This window comes from Meriones unguiculatus, chromosome 18 (genome assembly GCF_030254825.1).
Source record: "Meriones unguiculatus strain TT.TT164.6M chromosome 18, Bangor_MerUng_6.1, whole genome shotgun sequence".
NCBI lineage: Eukaryota > Metazoa > Chordata > Mammalia > Rodentia > Muridae > Meriones > Meriones unguiculatus.
In genome coordinates this window covers 25,476,052-25,492,357 of record NC_083365.1, presented here as the reverse complement: position 1 = coordinate 25,492,357, position 16,306 = coordinate 25,476,052, and the positions used below count along the sequence as shown (strand labels likewise).

General features: G+C 51.7%; 1 protein-coding gene and 1 long non-coding RNA gene across 12 annotated transcripts in view; one reads left to right on the top strand and one right to left on the bottom strand.

Annotated features, from left to right (window-relative positions):
- Meis2 (Meis homeobox 2) overlaps positions 1-7,844 on the bottom strand; it is a 203,288-nt gene extending 195,444 nt beyond the window's left edge. Inside the window, exons 1-5 of one of the 7 annotated variants that reach the window (XM_060371782.1) lie at positions 7,404-7,844; positions 6,451-6,893; positions 3,180-3,412; positions 1,442-1,583; positions 637-687 (exon numbers count right to left, since the gene is read on the bottom strand). In XM_060371782.1, coding sequence (XP_060227765.1) covers positions 637-687; positions 1,442-1,583; positions 3,180-3,412; positions 6,451-6,519 — 495 coding nt within the window. In that variant the 5' untranslated portion in view covers positions 6,520-6,893; positions 7,404-7,844. Of the gene's footprint in view, positions 1-636; positions 688-1,441; positions 1,584-3,179; positions 3,413-4,126; positions 4,740-4,787; positions 5,095-6,450; positions 6,894-7,209; positions 7,358-7,403 lie in introns of those variants that run through there. The other 6 variants (XM_060371780.1, XM_060371781.1, XM_021638622.2 and 3 more) reach the window with 6 other exon arrangements.
- On the top strand, positions 5,279-15,625 carry LOC110549438 (uncharacterized). Of its 5 annotated transcripts, XR_009587420.1 has the most exons (7): positions 5,279-6,040; positions 8,552-8,613; positions 12,336-12,613; positions 12,828-13,012; positions 13,255-13,328; positions 14,031-14,238; positions 14,371-15,625. It is a non-coding gene; the product is annotated as an uncharacterized LOC110549438 (long non-coding RNA). The 5 variants fall into 5 exon arrangements; XR_009587421.1 differs by lacking the exon at positions 14,031-14,238 and having other exon boundaries at positions 5,279-5,642; XR_009587419.1 differs by lacking the exon at positions 14,031-14,238 and having other exon boundaries at positions 14,882-15,625.
- Positions 15,626-16,306: the final 681 nt, after the last annotated feature.

Below are 16,306 nucleotides of genomic sequence, written 5' to 3'. Positions count from 1 at the left end.
AAGAGAAGAGAAGAGAAGAGAAGAGAAGAGGAGAACGGAGACATTCTTTGGACAGAAAGGCTTTTTAGAACAGCAAACCCGGAGCAAGCCTCCTCTCAGAAGAAGGAAATACTCCAGATGAATGGGGAAGCAGGGCCTTTGAAAGCGGATTTAAGTACTTTTAATATTGAAATCCTGCAAATTAGCAAAAGAATCGCACCCAAAAGTGGCCTGCGCCCGGAGAGCCCCTCACCCCCAACCCACTCGCAGCCAGCCCTAGTCCGCCCGAGCTGTTATTTCCTTAAGGGCAGCAGCTTGGGACTTGAGCGCTGGCCCCTGCCCGCAGAGGAAATCACTCCCTTTTAGCCGCCTACTCCCGAGGCCGAGACCTGAGAAGCATCTCTACCGGCTAGGCGCCACGGCGCCCGCTACTTCCTCGGTGGGCTCCTCATCCCCTAAGGTCCCTACCTCCCCCGGCTCGCACCCACCACCTTAGGGGCTCGAAATAGGTCCCCCCCCCGTTTCCCCTAGGAGGGCTCTGCTGGAATTCCCTGGAGCTCCAGGAGCAAATGGGTGAGGCTGAGCTTGGGATCTGGCCCGAGGCAGAGAAGAGGAAAAAAAACAAAAACAAAAAACAAACACAACAGCGAGCCTTACCAAATTATCCAGCTCTGGGTTTGAGGAAAAAAGAGGCTTTTCGGCACGAACCTATGGGAAGCAGAGAAAGTCAGAATTGAGTCTTCGGTTCATTTAAAAAGAAGAAGAAGAAGAAGAAAAAAAAATCCTGTCGGCGACTGATCTGGACTGTGGGACCCCGGTACCCTGGAAGGGCAGGGGCAGAGGAGAGGGCAGGGGGCTTTGATAAAATCCAAGAACCATATCGGTGTCTGAAGTGAGGGGGGCCGGTAGAGAAACAGCAGGGCCTTCAGGTCCTGACCCGGCGGGGTGGGCGGTGTCCTACTCCAGTGGTAGCGGGGTAGGTTAAGGCGGCTGTCAGACCTCAGCACCCGCCTCTGCACCCAGGCCAGAGCCCGGCTCCCACCACCCCCTGCACCTGGTGCCCGAGGGCACTCTCGGGGTCCCTCCCAGCCCTTCTCCCCAGTTCTTGTTCAAGTAGCTGCAGGCGGGGGAAAAGGCCAAGCCCCAGATTAGGAGCAGGTCAACTTTAATTCGAGGGTCGAGCCCCTGTATTCCTGGCTGGGGGGAAAAACAAACACCCATATTTATCTCCGTTTCCAATTCGCCTCCAGGCTGAGGGATGGGGAGGAGGCGCCGAGCGCCGAGTGGGCCAGAGGAGCAGATCGGGTGTCTAGCCTTTTCCTCCTCTTTCAAGTCAAGCTTGGAGGAGAGGGGAGGGAGAGTGAAGGGCCGCTGGGGGTTGGGGAGGGTGTGTGTGTGTGTGTGTGTGTGTGTGTGTGTGTGTGTGATGGAGGTGGGGGCGAGCCGGTCGAGAAGGTTGGACCTGCTTGGCGAAGACCGCGATGTCCTCGTTGAAGGAGTCGGAGGAACAGACGTCTCCGCCGGCCACTCCGGGTTCCCGGGGAGTGCAGGTCGCCAGCTCGCACTTCTCAAAGACCAGCGCTAACAGAGGAAACAACGGGTGCCTAACGGGCAGCGCCACGCAGAGACACACGCACGGAGACGGGGTGCAGAGGGGAAGGAGGGAGAACTGTAATCAACAAGTTTCGAGGGTTTGCATTTCTTCTTTAACCACAGCAGGCACGCAACACACTGCACCCTCAGTCAGCCAAGCCTGGGCCACAAACAGAAAGGGAAACAGCCTGGCTTTTTTCCCCCCTCGGTTCACAGGTCTTTTCTGATCAGCTCCGGGAAACCCCCCACCCCACCACTCCCGGGCCCTCCAAGTCTGACACATACTCATTTGGGGCGTAATGAAATAACCAAGAAGCCCGGACAATTTTTAGAGCTCGGAGTAGACCCTGACCCCACTCCTCACTTCAGAGGCGCCTGCCACCAACCCAGGACGGGGAACGCTATTGGATTCCCTCCCCTCTCCACGGCCCCCAACCCGAATAGATCTAACGGGCATTTCAAGCAAGGCCGAGGGCTTCACCTAGGTCCACCAAAGAGTGACATTTCCTAGTTTTGAGAAAGTGTTCTCATCTCTCCACCACCCTTCGCTCTAGAGACGTTGTTTGCTCTGTTTCCAGTAAAGCACCAGGGGTAGGGCCCAAATAATAAGTATGTTAAACCAAGAAAGAGCTTCCTTCCAAAGACCACATTTTTCCCCCCCCGGCTTTGCCGCGCACCAGCATAAATAAACGGCGTTTCCAAACTTGGAAGAGTGCGTGCCGGGCGCATTCGCCCTTTGTGTTCCTCCGGGCGGCTCGCTCTACACCTCGGGATGCTTGAGGCCTCAGGCTTTAGGCTCAGTTGCTGTTTACCCACTGTCCCCTCCCCTCGGCATCCCGCCGCCTTCCCCACCTACCCTCGGCCGGAAGAGCCCGGGTAGTACAGGCTTGGGACCGTGCTCGGCCACCCCTCCCCGAGCTCCGCGAATATGAAATAATTTCCAGCCATTTCCCTGGCTCCCACCCCCCGAGAACGGCCGTGTGCAGGCGGCAGTCTCTTCCACCCGGCTGCACTTCAAGCTCTGCCCCCTTTATTTACAGAGAATTAAGAAGTGAGTGATTAGGACTTCCTGGCCGACAGAAGCTGCCCTGATTCCAGCTCAAGCTGCGTTTAGTGACTCCCAGGCCTTCGCTAGGAAGCCGAAAGGGGAGGGGAGGAAGAGAAAGAAAGAAAGAGTGGGAGAAAGGAAGAAAGGAAAGGGAACTGGAAGTTTCTCCTCGGCTGCAGAAAACTTTCCTCTTAGTCCAGGCCTCTGCTAGGCAGCCTGAGACAACCAGCCGTGCGTCTTTTGGCCAGGAATCTTGTCCTTGGGGAGAAGGCCGGGCCAGCAAAATCTGAGGACTCAGTCCTCATCCAGGACTGTGGGGTCTGGAGAGGCCGAACCGAGGGAGTAGGGAAGGTTCTGTCTTCTGGTCTTTCGCTCAAGCGGCCCAAAGAGCTTCCTCTCTGTCTCTCTCTATTGCAAGCAGCAACCTCCCCCCCAAGCCCGTGCAGAATTAAGCCCCCACTTAGCCTCCCTGTCCACCCCACCACCACCACCACCAAAGACAAACACACGCACTCACGCACACTCACACACAGTAAGCTGGGTCCGGGGGTCGGTTTACCCGTAGATCGCGTCCTTGTCTCTCTTCAAGGCGTCGTTGACAGCAGATCCCATGCTGGCAGGCATGACATTGGGGTGCGGGGCGTGCGCGCCGTAGTGCTGCGTGGCGTGGAGTGGCGGCCCGTGGTTGAGGTGGTGAACCGGGGGGATCGGCCGCGGCGCGTGAGGGTCTCCGTACATGGAAGCGGGAACCCCTACTCCGTCCATCCCGCCGTAATGGGGCAGCTCATCGTACTGTCAGAGCCCGGCACAGGGGGGTGGGGGTGGGGGGGACGGTGGCACAGAGAGTAAGAGGGAAACCCAGGAGGGCAGGGGCAGGAAGGCGAAGAAACCCGGAGCGGAGAAGAGAGGGACCAGAGGAGAGGGAATGGGGTAGAGATGAGGGGGAGAGGGAGTAAGACCGAGGGTTGGGGGGGGAGAGCAAGAGAGCAAAAGAGAGAGAGGAGAGAGAGAGAGAGAGAGAGAGAGAGAGAGAAATAAAAACAAAGTCAGAAAGAAGAAAAAGTACCCTGCACAAGTTGAACACACTACAAACCAAACCAGCAGAAACCACGCAGCTGAAAGTTGGGAGAGGAGGTCTGTAACGTTGTAAATGGAAAAAGTCTGAGCTGAGGACCGGCATCCAGAGAAGGGAGGTGAAGGCGGAGAGGCCGGGGACGCCGGGAGGCCCGGCTCCCGCCGGAGGCTGCAAGAACCCCTGCGAGCCAACCCAGGGAGAAGCCGAGGAAAACCCGGGATCCCACCCCTAGCCCCCTCCCTTCGCCTCCTCCAGGAGATCCAATAAATCAAAGGGCGAAATGAAACAAAATAACGAGAAGGGAGCAAAAGAAGAAGAAGAAGAAAAAAAAAAAATCAGGCCGAGAAAGCCAAAGTGCAGGGGGAAGCTGGGACCGGTGCCTCCCCGGGGGGCTGGGAGCAGAGGGTGGAGAGGAATAGCGTAAAAGTTACCAGAAACATTATCTAGCAGCGGGTTCCCCGCGTCCTTGTCAATTTCAGAGACAAAACAAGCGGCCCAGGCTAGTCTAGGCGGCGCGGCCCCGGCGGCGGCGGCTCCTCCGCAGCCCGCGCCCGCCCGGAGCTGCGCAAGCAAGCGGCGGAAAGGGGCGCAGCGGCGGCGGCAGGAGGAGAAGCCGCCGGGGGGGTTGGGATGGGGGAGAAAAAAAAAAGCTGGAGCCAGGCGAAAGCGGGTAACAATTGTACACACGTCCACACACGCACACCGCACACACGCGCGCGCACACGCACACACGCACACACGCGCACACACACACACACACACACACACTCCACTCCACTCGCATGCACTCGCTGCCCGCCCGCCCGCTCGCAACAGCGCTGGGACACGCGCGCCCAGACACGCACACACGCACGCACACACACACACACACACACACACACACACACGCAGAAGCACGGGGGGGGTGTGAAAAGAAGCCGGTGAATAATTTTGCTACTATTATTCTTATATTATTATTATTTTAAAGACTGGCCGCCATCACCAAAGGAGCAGCAGCAGCGGCAGCAGCCGGCTCGGAGGGAGAGGAGGCTCCGGGCAGGGCCCTGTAGGAGAGGATTTATATCGAGGTAAGTGTTGGAGATTTAAACCTACCCTTTGCGCCATCAGTCTGCGCTCCAATAAACTCCTGGAAGTGTCGTATATTTAATGTCCCAGTCCGGATAAGAAAGTGAGCTAGGTTGAAGAGTCCTTTTTTTTTTTTTCTTTTTTTTCCAAACCAAGGAGACTTCTCCCAATTTTCCAATGTTATTTTTAGGGGGGAGGGTAGGGGAAGCCCGGTCAAGAAAACGAAGAATTTTTTTTCAATGGTATTTCTTCTTCTTTTTCTCTCTCTCTTTCTTTTTTTTTTCCTCTTCTTTCTCCTCCTCCTCCTGATCTTCCTCCTCCTCCTCCTCCACCTCCTCCCCCTCCCCTCCTGCTCCTCTTCGGTCCTCCTTTGCTCCTCTTTCTCTTCTTGATCTCTCAGTTGCCAAAAAAAAAAAAAAAAAAAAAAAAAAAAAGAAAAGAAAAAAAGAAAAAGAAAAAAAAAAGAAAAGAAAAAGAAAAAGAAGAAAAAAAAATTTGTCAAGCCCCCGAACTGAAGGTTATGAGCGGCCAGTCAGCAGCCCACATGTAACCGAACTGTCGAGTTTCGTGGCTTTTTGCCACTCCAGCTGTCAATCAAAGCCCGGAATGTCAAGGTAGTGAATGAATGATGGTTGATGATGATGAAGAGGAGCAATCTTTCAGACCCGCTTTTTTTTTTTCTTCCAGTAAAACTCCACGAGGGGTTTCTGCTTCTTGAATCTTTCCTCCCCCCTCCCCCCCTCTTAGCTTTGCCCCAAAATAGCTCTAATACGATCCTCTCTCTTTAAAGTATTGTTCAAAGAAAGCCAGGAGGGGGAAAAAAATCAAGGAAAAAAAAATGAATAGTTTGCAAAAAATTGGACTTCCTCCCCCCCTTCTCTGGTAGGTATTTTGTCTCTCCCTCGCTCTCTCGCTCGCTTGCTCTCACTCGCGCCCGCTCGCTCGCGCTCCCTTTCTCTCTCTCTCTCTCTCTCTCTCTCTCTCTCTCTCTCTGTCTCTGTCTCTGTCTCTGTCTCTCTCTCTCTCTCTCTCTCTCTCTCTCTCTCTCTCTCTCTCTCTCCCGGGGAGATGAGTGAGTGTCAGTAGGTGTTGGCAGGTTGGCTGCAGCCGGGCTTATAGTAGAGGCTCAGTTTGGCGGCGCGGGTCGGCGGCGGGAGAGCGGAATGACGGAACCCGGAAGTCGCGGTGGCCATAGCCCGGCGCGCGGCGGAGACACATCCCGGGAGCGGGGAGCTGGAGCGAGGAGGAGCGCGCGGCGCGGAGCCTCTGATATGCAGCGAGTGCGGTCGGACGGCCCCGGCGGCGGCGGCGGCGGGCGGGCGGGGGGTGGGGGGGGAGCCGCTGGGGGGGAGGGGAGGCTGGAGCGGGGACGACCGGAGCAAATCAGCGAGCCTGCTTCTCCAGGGGGACGGCGAGGGAGGGGGAGGAAGAGAGGAGGGAGGGGGGATGAGGGAGGGGGAAGGAAGGGAGGGAGGGATGGAGGGAGGCACAGAGAGAGGGAGAGAGAGGGAGAGAGAGAGAGAGAGAGAGAACACGCGTGATTGGAGATGGGGGGAGGAAGAGAGAGGTGGAAGAGGACAGGGAGGGCGCAGACAGGGAAAACTGCAGAAAGCCACAGGGAAAGTACTGTACGGTACAGCCTCGGCTCCTCTTGATTTTTGTTGTTGTTGTTGTTGTTTTTTCAACTTACTTCCAGTTTATTTCCCCACCACTCCTTTTGGCTCCTGCCTAACTGGGTCGCGCTGGGGATTTTGGGCATGGCGCTCTGGCTTTTGTTCGCGTCAATTCCGCGGTCCCCTTCCTCTCCTGCCGGCGGATGGCTAGGTCCCGAGTTCTGCCGCCGAGCGCGCAGAGCAGCAAGCCCGGCCGACCGCACCGCCGCCGGGCTAGATGATGATGATGATGATTATTTTGGTTGTTGTTGTTGTTATTCTTGTTGTTGTTCTCTGTTGTTAAAGTGGTACTTTCTTCCTCCTTCTGGTGCAGACGCCGAGCCCCTTGTTGTCAACATTCATTTCATTTTTTTTTCTTTTTTTTTTTTCCTAGTACAAGATGGGAGCAGCTGAACTCCGAGCGTAGGTCCCCGTAGACTGTGGACCACCTCCGGGAGTCGAGGGGGTCCTGGGCGGAAAACTGGAGGGAGGAAGTGGGGTGAGAGTTAGTCGGGTAGGAGTTAGCGGAGAGCGAGTTATTTGTTGTTTACCGGGACGGCGGAGCGGACTGTGTGCGAGTGTGTGAGTGTGTGTGTGTGTGTGTGTGTGTGTGAGCGCGCGCGCCCGCTGTGCGCCTCTAAAGTGGGTTTTGGATCTGGAGGAGAGAGGTTAAAAAGCAGAGGGGAGAGGAGATGCTCGCGAGGAGTGGCTAGAGCTAGCCGGCCAGCTTTGTTGTGGCTGCCCCCGGGCGCAGCGGCCGGTCAGCGGTAGCGAGGGCTAAGGGCCGAGTTAATTACCCCGGGCAGGTTTCTCTGGATGGGGATGATGGCACTGGCTCCCGAGAGGAGGAACTTTCTTCCCTCCACCCCACCCCCCACCCCGAAAGGAGAAGGAAGGCGAGTGGGGTTAGGAAGGTAAATAGCAGACAAGGTTTTGATAGAAACTCGTTCTGGCCGGGGTCCCGCCCAATCCCAGCTCCAGCTGGCTTTACCTCCGAGCTGCCGTTTCCCCGCGGCTGCGCGTCAATCAGGCCCGGCAGAGGGCTGGGGGCGGAGCTTCGGTCACCCGGCGCGCGGGGCTGGGCTCGCCCCGCCGCCACCCCGGCAGCTGGCTGCTCGACCCAGCCGCGCACGGGGAGCGCGCCCTCTCCCCAACTTCTCACCCCTCTGCCCTGGGTTCCCAGCCCCGGGCCCAGAGACCCCGCACACAGAGTAAAGGACTGCTGCTCCACCGCGGCCTCCCTCCCCAACTCTGAACCCATTCTGTAACGCAGCAAAGCGGCGCCTCCAGCTCGGGTGGCTTGGACTGGACTTTCTCGCGGGGGGCGGGGGTGGATGGGAGTGGTTAGGAAGAGTAAAGTGGAGTGTGTGTGCGTGTGTGTCTGTGGGTGAGAGAGAGACAGACAGACGGACAGACACAGAGACAGAGATGGAGGGAGAGAGGAGACGGGGGGGGGGGAGTGGAGGGGTGTTTTTTCTTTCTTTTTTTCTTTTTTTTTTTTTTTTCCTCTTTGATATCTTCTTGGTTTCTTCTGAAGCTTCCGGGCATCCCAAGCTAGTTAAGACCCCTTGCCTGCCGAGACTCCGAGAGGAGTCTGCGGAAATTTGGCCTCGTTTTCCTAGGGCTGGGGAATGAGCTCCGGAGGTCAATAAAGCCCTCCAAAAATGATGAATGATTGAGCACCTGTGATGATGATAGTGATTACCAGAGCAATTAAACAGTTTGATTAAATGAGCCATCATAACAATGATGTCTGCGGGAAATCAGCCCTCACATATAAAGCCGGTGTGGAGGGGCTTGGCAGAGGCACGGGGAGAGAGGAGAGAGAGAGAGAGAGAGAGAGAGAGAGAGAGAGAGAGAGAGAGAGAGAGAGAGAGAGAGAGAGAGAGAGAGAGAGAGCTGGGAGAGGGGCTGCGGCCCGCTTGGCTTTGGCTCCACTGGCCAAAGCGGGGACGGCGGGCTCGGGGAGCTTCTGGGGGCAGAGTCTAGCCGAGGGTTTCCGTCCCTCTTTCTGCCAGGCTTCAAGCCTAAAACAGCCGACCCGTCTGGAATCCGAAGGACAGTAGGGTCCTTCCCCTACACACACACACACACACACACACACACACACACACACACACCCCTTTTTTCCCCTTCTAGAAGAACTCCACGGTTACAAATACCCGCCTGGTTTGATGCCGAGTTACTCGTCGACAGATGAGGTGAGTAAAAAGAAAAGGAAAAGCTGCTCTCCAGAATTTTATTTTAAGGAGGGGTAGTTAAACCTTCTCAGTGTGGCCGCCCAGGGAGAGAGAGGGGGGGAGGTGGGGGACACAGAGTCAGAGACAGAGACAGGGGATGTGAGAGAATATTTGGCCGAAGACCTTTTTTTTCTCCTTTACAGAGTTGTGGGTGGCACTGGGTCCAGGTTGTGGGTCCAGCGCGCCTCGCGCTGAGTTTGCACTCAGTTTTTGACTCCTGATTGTTCTAAACTTCAAGCCTGGCTATTTATTAGCGCCGGTAGGATTTTTTTTTTTTCTATTTTAAAAGTCCTGGTTATGTAAACGCCAGTTAGGAAGCTTCTTTTTCAAGGGAACTCCAGTTTCCGAGATAAACGCTTCTTTTGTCAAGAACAACTTCGTGAGAAACCTCTGCATCCTCGTCTAAGCATGCTTAGCGTGTTCCCTCCCCCCCCCCACACAACTACCCCGCCAACCCCATTAATATAGAGCGATTTAACATTCCGGTAGCCTTTATTTAGTAAAACTTCACTAGCATTAAAAAAAAAAAAACCCAAAAAACAAAAAACCCCAGCAGTAATAAAGTTTCTCCCTGAATAAAAATCCAGACAGATTCATTATTTGTATATTTTAAAGCGACCGTTAAGGAAATAATGGCTTGATTAACTTGGTAATGGCTTGGTAATTTGGGGTTTTACAAAAGAAGGAGAGTGTGAACTATACTTTATTTTTTTTTAAACTCCTGCAACTCGTGAACCTCTTCCTCACTTTCACTGTGTAACTTCTTACGCATTGTGTCGAATGCATCAAAGCAAACAAGAGGACAATCCGGTTTAAGGTAGGGGGCAGAGAGGAAGAGCATTTTAAAGACGTTTTTCAAAGGGGGAAAAAAACCCATCGTTTTTAACGTGGGAGACTTACAGAGTTAAGTGTGAGATGGTGGAAAATAGCATGCCGGTGAAGGACATCTGTTTGGTTTTTGAGATTCACTTGATCTAAAAGGGGACACTGCTTCGCTAGTAACTAGAAAGATTTGTTACTCAGACTCTGCACGCTAGGGGTGAAACTGTTAGTTTAAATGTTAGTTTTTTAAAAAATCTGTAGCTGCCGCAGTACCTCCCCCATAGGGGAGCAAGTTGGAGTTTATCCAGGGTATCTCTCCTGATTACTTCAAAGGACTGTGGCCACCAACAACTTGTAGCAAAAGCCTACATCACCAACAAAACCAGCAGAAGGCTCATCCAGTTGAGGATGGCCTCTGTCCTCCATCCTTGATTTAGCAGCCTGGCAGAAGCTGTTCCACACTCTCTCTTTCCCGTCTGTGTGGACGCCGTGTTTTCAGAGTCCGGCACTCCACACGCTGGTTGTGGACTCATTTACTCTCCCCGCATTGGAGGTGAAGAAAAATAGGTGGGGCAGCCCCAGAGACCAACAGAGAGATGGGGGTCAGATGCGCCATGCACACCTCAGTCACCAGTCGGCTTCTCCTGCCCGGGCTGGAAATGGTTTTAACAGGCGGTAAAATTTCATCTTGCGGTGTCAAATTGGGGTCATTTTGGGGTTAGAGTTCTCAGTGTCCGTGAGGAGCTGTCCAGCTGTGTGGGGGACTCATTAACTGCAAAAGATCTGTTTCAGTAAAAACAATTCAAAGACAATCGGAAGGCTAAAGACTCTCTACAAACCGCCTTTTACAAGTGCCCCAGAACAAATATGGTTGGTAAAACCTATTTCTTCACAATCCCAAATCAGCTACTTAGCTGTGGAGTGGGGGGGTGGGAACATTGAATTAAAAAAGGAGGTGAAGGGGGGTAGTTGAAGGGGGGGTGGATGAGAAAGAGAATTAGGCCTCTCAAATTTAAGAGTCTGTTTTTAATCACCCCTTTCTTATTGAAGCATCCCCTAGACTTCTGAAAAGCACGCCTTTCTATTTCTCCTTTTCTTCTTTTGATCCCTTGTGGAATGTTACTATAGGTAACATTAAGGATTTAAAAGAATAATGTAAGCCCCCCCCCCAGCTCTGTAGTCTAACGGCATTGGCTTTCTTTGGGGGGGGGGGAGGGAGTTAATTTGAAGTAGCATTTATAAACTCGAACTTTATTTTGGCCAAACTTGTTCAGGCTCCTGGAAGGTGGTGTTTGTGGCTGTTCTTTTTTTTTTTCTTTTCCTTTTTTTTTTTTAATCTACCCCCCTCCTCCTCCTTCATTTCCAGATCCTCTGCACAGATAACTCCAAATTCCTCAGAACTGTGAGGTCCTGAAGTGTTAATCTGTGTATTAAAATCACCAGATTTAAATCCCTTTTGTCTTCTTTACAACAGTTAGAACAATTGATGCTTTACTCCTGGAGCAAGTAAATCCAGCCTTAATCTTGTTTGTAACTTTAGTTAATGTTTTGATTTGGAATATTTCTTATTAAGGAGACTTTGATTTAAGGAAAAAAAAACTGAGATTATGTTTGTGTCGAGGAGGTTCTGTTCCTCAATTTGTAGAAAGATAGCTTATTCCTTTGATTTAAGAGGGATTTCATTGGGTCAAAGGAAAGTTCAGCATTAAAATGGTAGGCCAGACACGTGAAATGCCAGGATTTTTTTTTTTTTTGACAAAACAGTGTTGCTACTTAAAAGTAAAGTATCATTACGAAGGACTGAATTTATTTTCTTAAATTAGTGAACCTAGCCAAGGAAAATAAAGAAGATGAAAAGCACCTTAAAGTACACCCTCCATTTGTCCTTTCTCTTTCTGGACTCCACCTCCATTCCCAGGTTTTCCTTTTCTATCGGCACTACTTTTCTTTGGGTTCTAAAGGAGGGTGAGTTTTGAAGTCCTTCTTTCTCCAGGCTTCCCAGCCTGTTTGTGAATTGTTCTCCAAGGATTCTGTGGCCCTGTAGAAACAGTCCTGCGCCTAGTGTTATTGGGACAAAGGCAGAGGGGGTTGTCTTCTGCCCCTCTCCGGCTGGCTGACAGTTGGAATTTTTGATATATATTTTATTTGGCATTTCTAATAACGTGTTTGTCCCCCACCCCACCCCTTGGAGCCATTTATTACTTTTAAAACATCTCTTCTCTGTAAACCTCCTCTCATCCTTGTGAACTGTTTTTGACCTTCCCAGCAGTATAACTGAAAAGTTACAGTAGAAAGAATTCTGCTCGCTTCCTTACCTGTTACCTTGGTTCTTGCCCTTTCTAGATGGTGTCTACAGAGAAAACACCCCCTCCCGCGCCCCTTTACTGGATTTTGCTTTTGTTTTGTGCTTATTTTTATTTATTTATTTATTTATTTATTTTTGTGTTGTTTTTTTTTTTTTCCACACCTTGGCGTTCTGTTATAGACTTTTCACTCTGAAACTAATACTATCAAATCAACCTACAGTTAAAAAAAAAAAAAGTGGTACGGAGCAGAATTGTTGCCTTTTGCTTTGGCCCCGTCTAATTTCTTCCAGTTTTTAGCTGTTTCCCAGTGTCGCGGAAAGAACGGCTTTCAATAAATAGCCCTCTAGCGCTATCTGGCGGGGCTCCAAACGCTCTGTGCTCCGCGGCGCTGTCAGTTTCTCCTTCCCGCGCCCTTCCCCGCTTCCTTTCTCTTTTCCTCTTCCTCTCTCACTTGTCACTTCTACTCTGGGTCCTATTTCTGGGTCCTTATCGTCCCCCCCCCCTCACCCCGACACCCCCGTCCTCTTTCTAGTCTTTACTACATTTTTTTCCCAGCGCACACAGAGGACCCACGCGCACCGGCCAACACCTCAGCCCCTGCAACTAGATGGCAGTCGGGCCACCCAGATCACGCAGGCTTCTCCAGTCTGGATCCAGCGTGGCTCGCACCCACCTTCTCCCTTTGTCGAGCACCTCGGCGGTGTTAAACGAGTTGACAAGTCCCACAGCCAGCCGCGGGTGGTGCTTACCGAACGGGCTTAAAACTCTACGTGGGGAGTTTGCTGGAAAGAAACGCTGGAGTCCCGGGCTGGCAAGGCCTGTGTGACTTTGAGGTCTGAAGGCCGGGCTCCCGGTGTGAGTGGGTGGGAGAAGGCTCCTCGGGGGTGGGACAGCACAGCAGGGCAGCTAGGGTTTTGTTGTTGTTGTTTGTTAGAGGAATGGTACTTGGGCTGGCCGCCCTCGGGGGATCTGGTTTTCCAAGGGACTGCCCCGGACTGCCGTCTACATCCCAAGCGCCTGTCCGTTTTCTCTCCCTCTGTTCACCAGATTTATTCCCAGCACCCCCACCAAACACACGCGCAGTCTGCAGAGGAGTGTCAAAGTGGGAGCAGGGACGCCCCCCTACCCCCGAAAAACCACAGGCTAGAGTGAGCTAACCCGCCTAGCTCGTGGAAGCCAGGGCTACTAAGCCGGAGCCGCACGCCTGTCCCTGTTCCTGTGAACTCATTGGTGTGAGTGGAGGTTACAGGAGGCAGAAACCAAGAGGGAACGGTCAACCGGGCCTGGGGCTTCACCAAGGGGCTGCTGTGTTCACTCACGTTCTCTCTCTCTCTCCCCTTCTCCCCTCTCTCCCTCCCCCTATTCCTCTTCCTCCCTCTCTCCATCCCCCTCCGCCCCCTCCTCTCGTCCCTTATTTCCCTCTTTCTGCTTCCCTCCTCTCACCCTCTTCTCCCTCCTCTCCCCTCACATGCAGCCTGAAGAAAAACCTCCAATCTTCGCTTTAAGCAAATGCCTTCTTTCCACCTACTCCTCCACACGTGGCCGGAGGTGAGTTAGGAACTCCTCACTACTTTGCCATAGTAATAAGCCCATACACCCTAACATATCTAGAAGGTGGCTGCTACAGGTGTGCGGTATTCTGAACAACAAATGAGTCTCAGGTCATACACACACACACACACACACACACACACACACACACACACACGATAAAAAAATTGAAGGAAAAAGACCAGAGACGGTGGCCCCATTATCGGCTCTACTCCCCCAAGAATTTCTCCCCCCCCCCACTTCTGAGGGAAGACAGCACAGTTCGGGTGTAATTAATTGAAGATTGTTACGAGGTCATCATTAGTCAAAGTGCAAATAATTGCTGCCCGTTTTTACTTAAAATTGAGCAGCCTGAGATGATAGATCGATTCCGAGGATAAAAATGATGTATCAAAACATCAATGTCGATTATTTGAAATATTGTTGTCGAATTTTTTTTTTATTGCTTCATCGGTTAAGTGTCTGAAAGTGCGGTGTTCAAACATATATTTATGTTGTCAATACTGTCAGAACTGTCAGTTTTTACTATCCCGGATTTGTGCTACATTTCAAATTTGCACATTTGCATAAAATGCCCACCCTAGGATCCCCCACCCCCCACCCCATCTCTGGAAAATCCCTGTCAGTTTCTTCAAGGGATTCTGCAATCTTTGCCTAAGCTAAAGTGGGCACTGCTTCTTTTACTTTTTAAATTTCCAGGACGGATTAAACGTCTTTTTCACCATTTCTAACCTCGGAAGAGGCACTTCCCCCTTTTTGCCCAGCTATGGCAAGCGTAAGCTCCTCTCTCCAAGACAGCCCTGACCTGAGACAATGCAAACTTCCTAGCTGCTTGGTAGAGGTGCCGCACTTGGGCAAGACAACTGGGTCACAGCCGATTGCAGCCTACCGTCCTGGTCACCCCTAGGTAAACCAGACTCTGCCATGTCCGGGCATCAGGGCCCACCACCAAATTACCTGGGAGATTGAAGTCTTCCGAGAAAAATGAATGTAGGAGTAAAAAAATACCTCTTCTTCTTTTTTTTTTTCCACTTAAAAGCTGCGATTGGAGGAAGAGGAAATAACACAGATAAGTGATCGCACGTTTTACCTTTAAAAGCTTTTGAACTCCATCGAAAGACACAGGTTGCAAGCAGAACTGACAGTTTTAATTCTACCCATTTTCACGCAGCGTGTCAGATCAGAGGCACTCGTTTATCTTATGGGGTGGGGCATCAGGAAGGCAGATAGGGTGAATCCGATTGTCTCTATCCTAAAAACCCCAAAGAAATTAAACTCTCTCACCGAAACGCACACATTCCATTGCTCTGTACAATTAGTCTAGACTAATTGAAATTTATAAATTCACATTCCGCCTAATCTTACGCTTTTCACACACACACACACACACACACACGCCTCACCCCCAGGATTCTAGCAGAGTCTGGTTTAAAAATAAATAAATAAATAAAATAAAAGACAGGACACTCCTGCACTAGCTGTTAAGTACGTGCTGTTGGTTTTTGGAAACCTGAATCACTTTTCATGATTCTTTTCATGTATTTGAGTAGGTCTTGTCTGGACATTCCGGGAAGCGACACACGGATTGGCTCGGTGCCGTCAACCCCAGCATTTAAAAATGTTAGGTGTGTGTGGGTGTTTATGGGGGGGGGCACCCAAGGATTTCCATGCGCATTCCTGCCTCACACAAATAAATAAATAAATAAATAAATAAATAAAGTGCAAGGCAAAAGAAAGTTTGCTGCTTGCCTCTGTGGGTCGAAGCGCGGCGGAGGGTCCGAACATCTTGGGAGTCCAGGTTTGTGCGTCACCTCCTCCCACCCCACTCTCAACGGCAAGGGTGTGGAGGGATCGCCCCCACCCCCACCCCCGAGAGCTGTGTTTACTCAGTTGCTTTTTTTTTTTTAATCTCTCGTCTATGTATGACAAGTGTTACTTGAAGAAATTCATCGGCCTTCTCCAGCTACCTCCAGGTTTGCCGTAATGATCTGCAGAAGAGAACTGCCATCGCTTTCTCACATCGGAAGGTGTCGGAAGGTGTTGGCGGAACTCGGAGCAAGGGGAGAGCGGCGGCGACGCTTAATTGCCGTGGGGAGGGCGGGGTGCCTCCCGGGACCCCTGGCGGGGGTTGGGGAGGTGAGGGGCAGCCCAGGAGGGGTCTTTCTGGATGCTGGAGTCGCCGATCGGAGAATATTTGGACAAGGTATGATGGCCTCACCCCCCCCATGCCTTTAGGGAGAAGTGATACCCTTGTGTAACAATTAGCCCAGACAATAAAAATAATTGGAAAATCAGTTGGAATTTCTGAGTTTTTAATTACGTTTAATTTTGCACTAAGCCGTAAAATTACGAATGCCCCTCAATTAAACACTTTCCCCTTGCAAAGCGTTTAACAACAATTATTCCTTAATCAGTCTGAATGTGAATCACAAATGGTGCTTTTTTTTTTCACATCAAAAGGATGTCCTTCCACGTTACCTTTTTAGTCATAAGAGGATTAATTCCTGTAATTAGAGGGATAAATATGTGCATAAATCTCTCTCTCTCTCTCTCTCTCTCTCTCTCTCTCTCTCTCTCCTTTAAGACAACAACAACAGCAAAACACTTTCGACTGTGTGCGCGACACGGTGGGCGCGGGAAGGGAACGCTGAGGCCAGAAATCCCTTCGCGTGCTGGGAATCCAGGGCGCGCATCCCGGAGCTGGGAAGACACGTGCCCTCCACACTCGTGGGTGCGCCCGGGTCCAAAGCTGGGGCCAAGGACCGGATCGCAATCCACATCCCACTTTTGCCTCTGGCCGGCGCAGCAGGACTTCCTTCTGGTCAGTGCCCGGGGTCCCCAGGAGTGGAAGTCCCAGCCCTAAGCCGGGAGCTCCAGCTTGACTTTTCAGGCTGCAAATAAAAATTGAGCATGACCTTTTAAAACTCCAGTGTGAATATCTCATTTACCTAATGACTTTATGTCACCTACGGAGA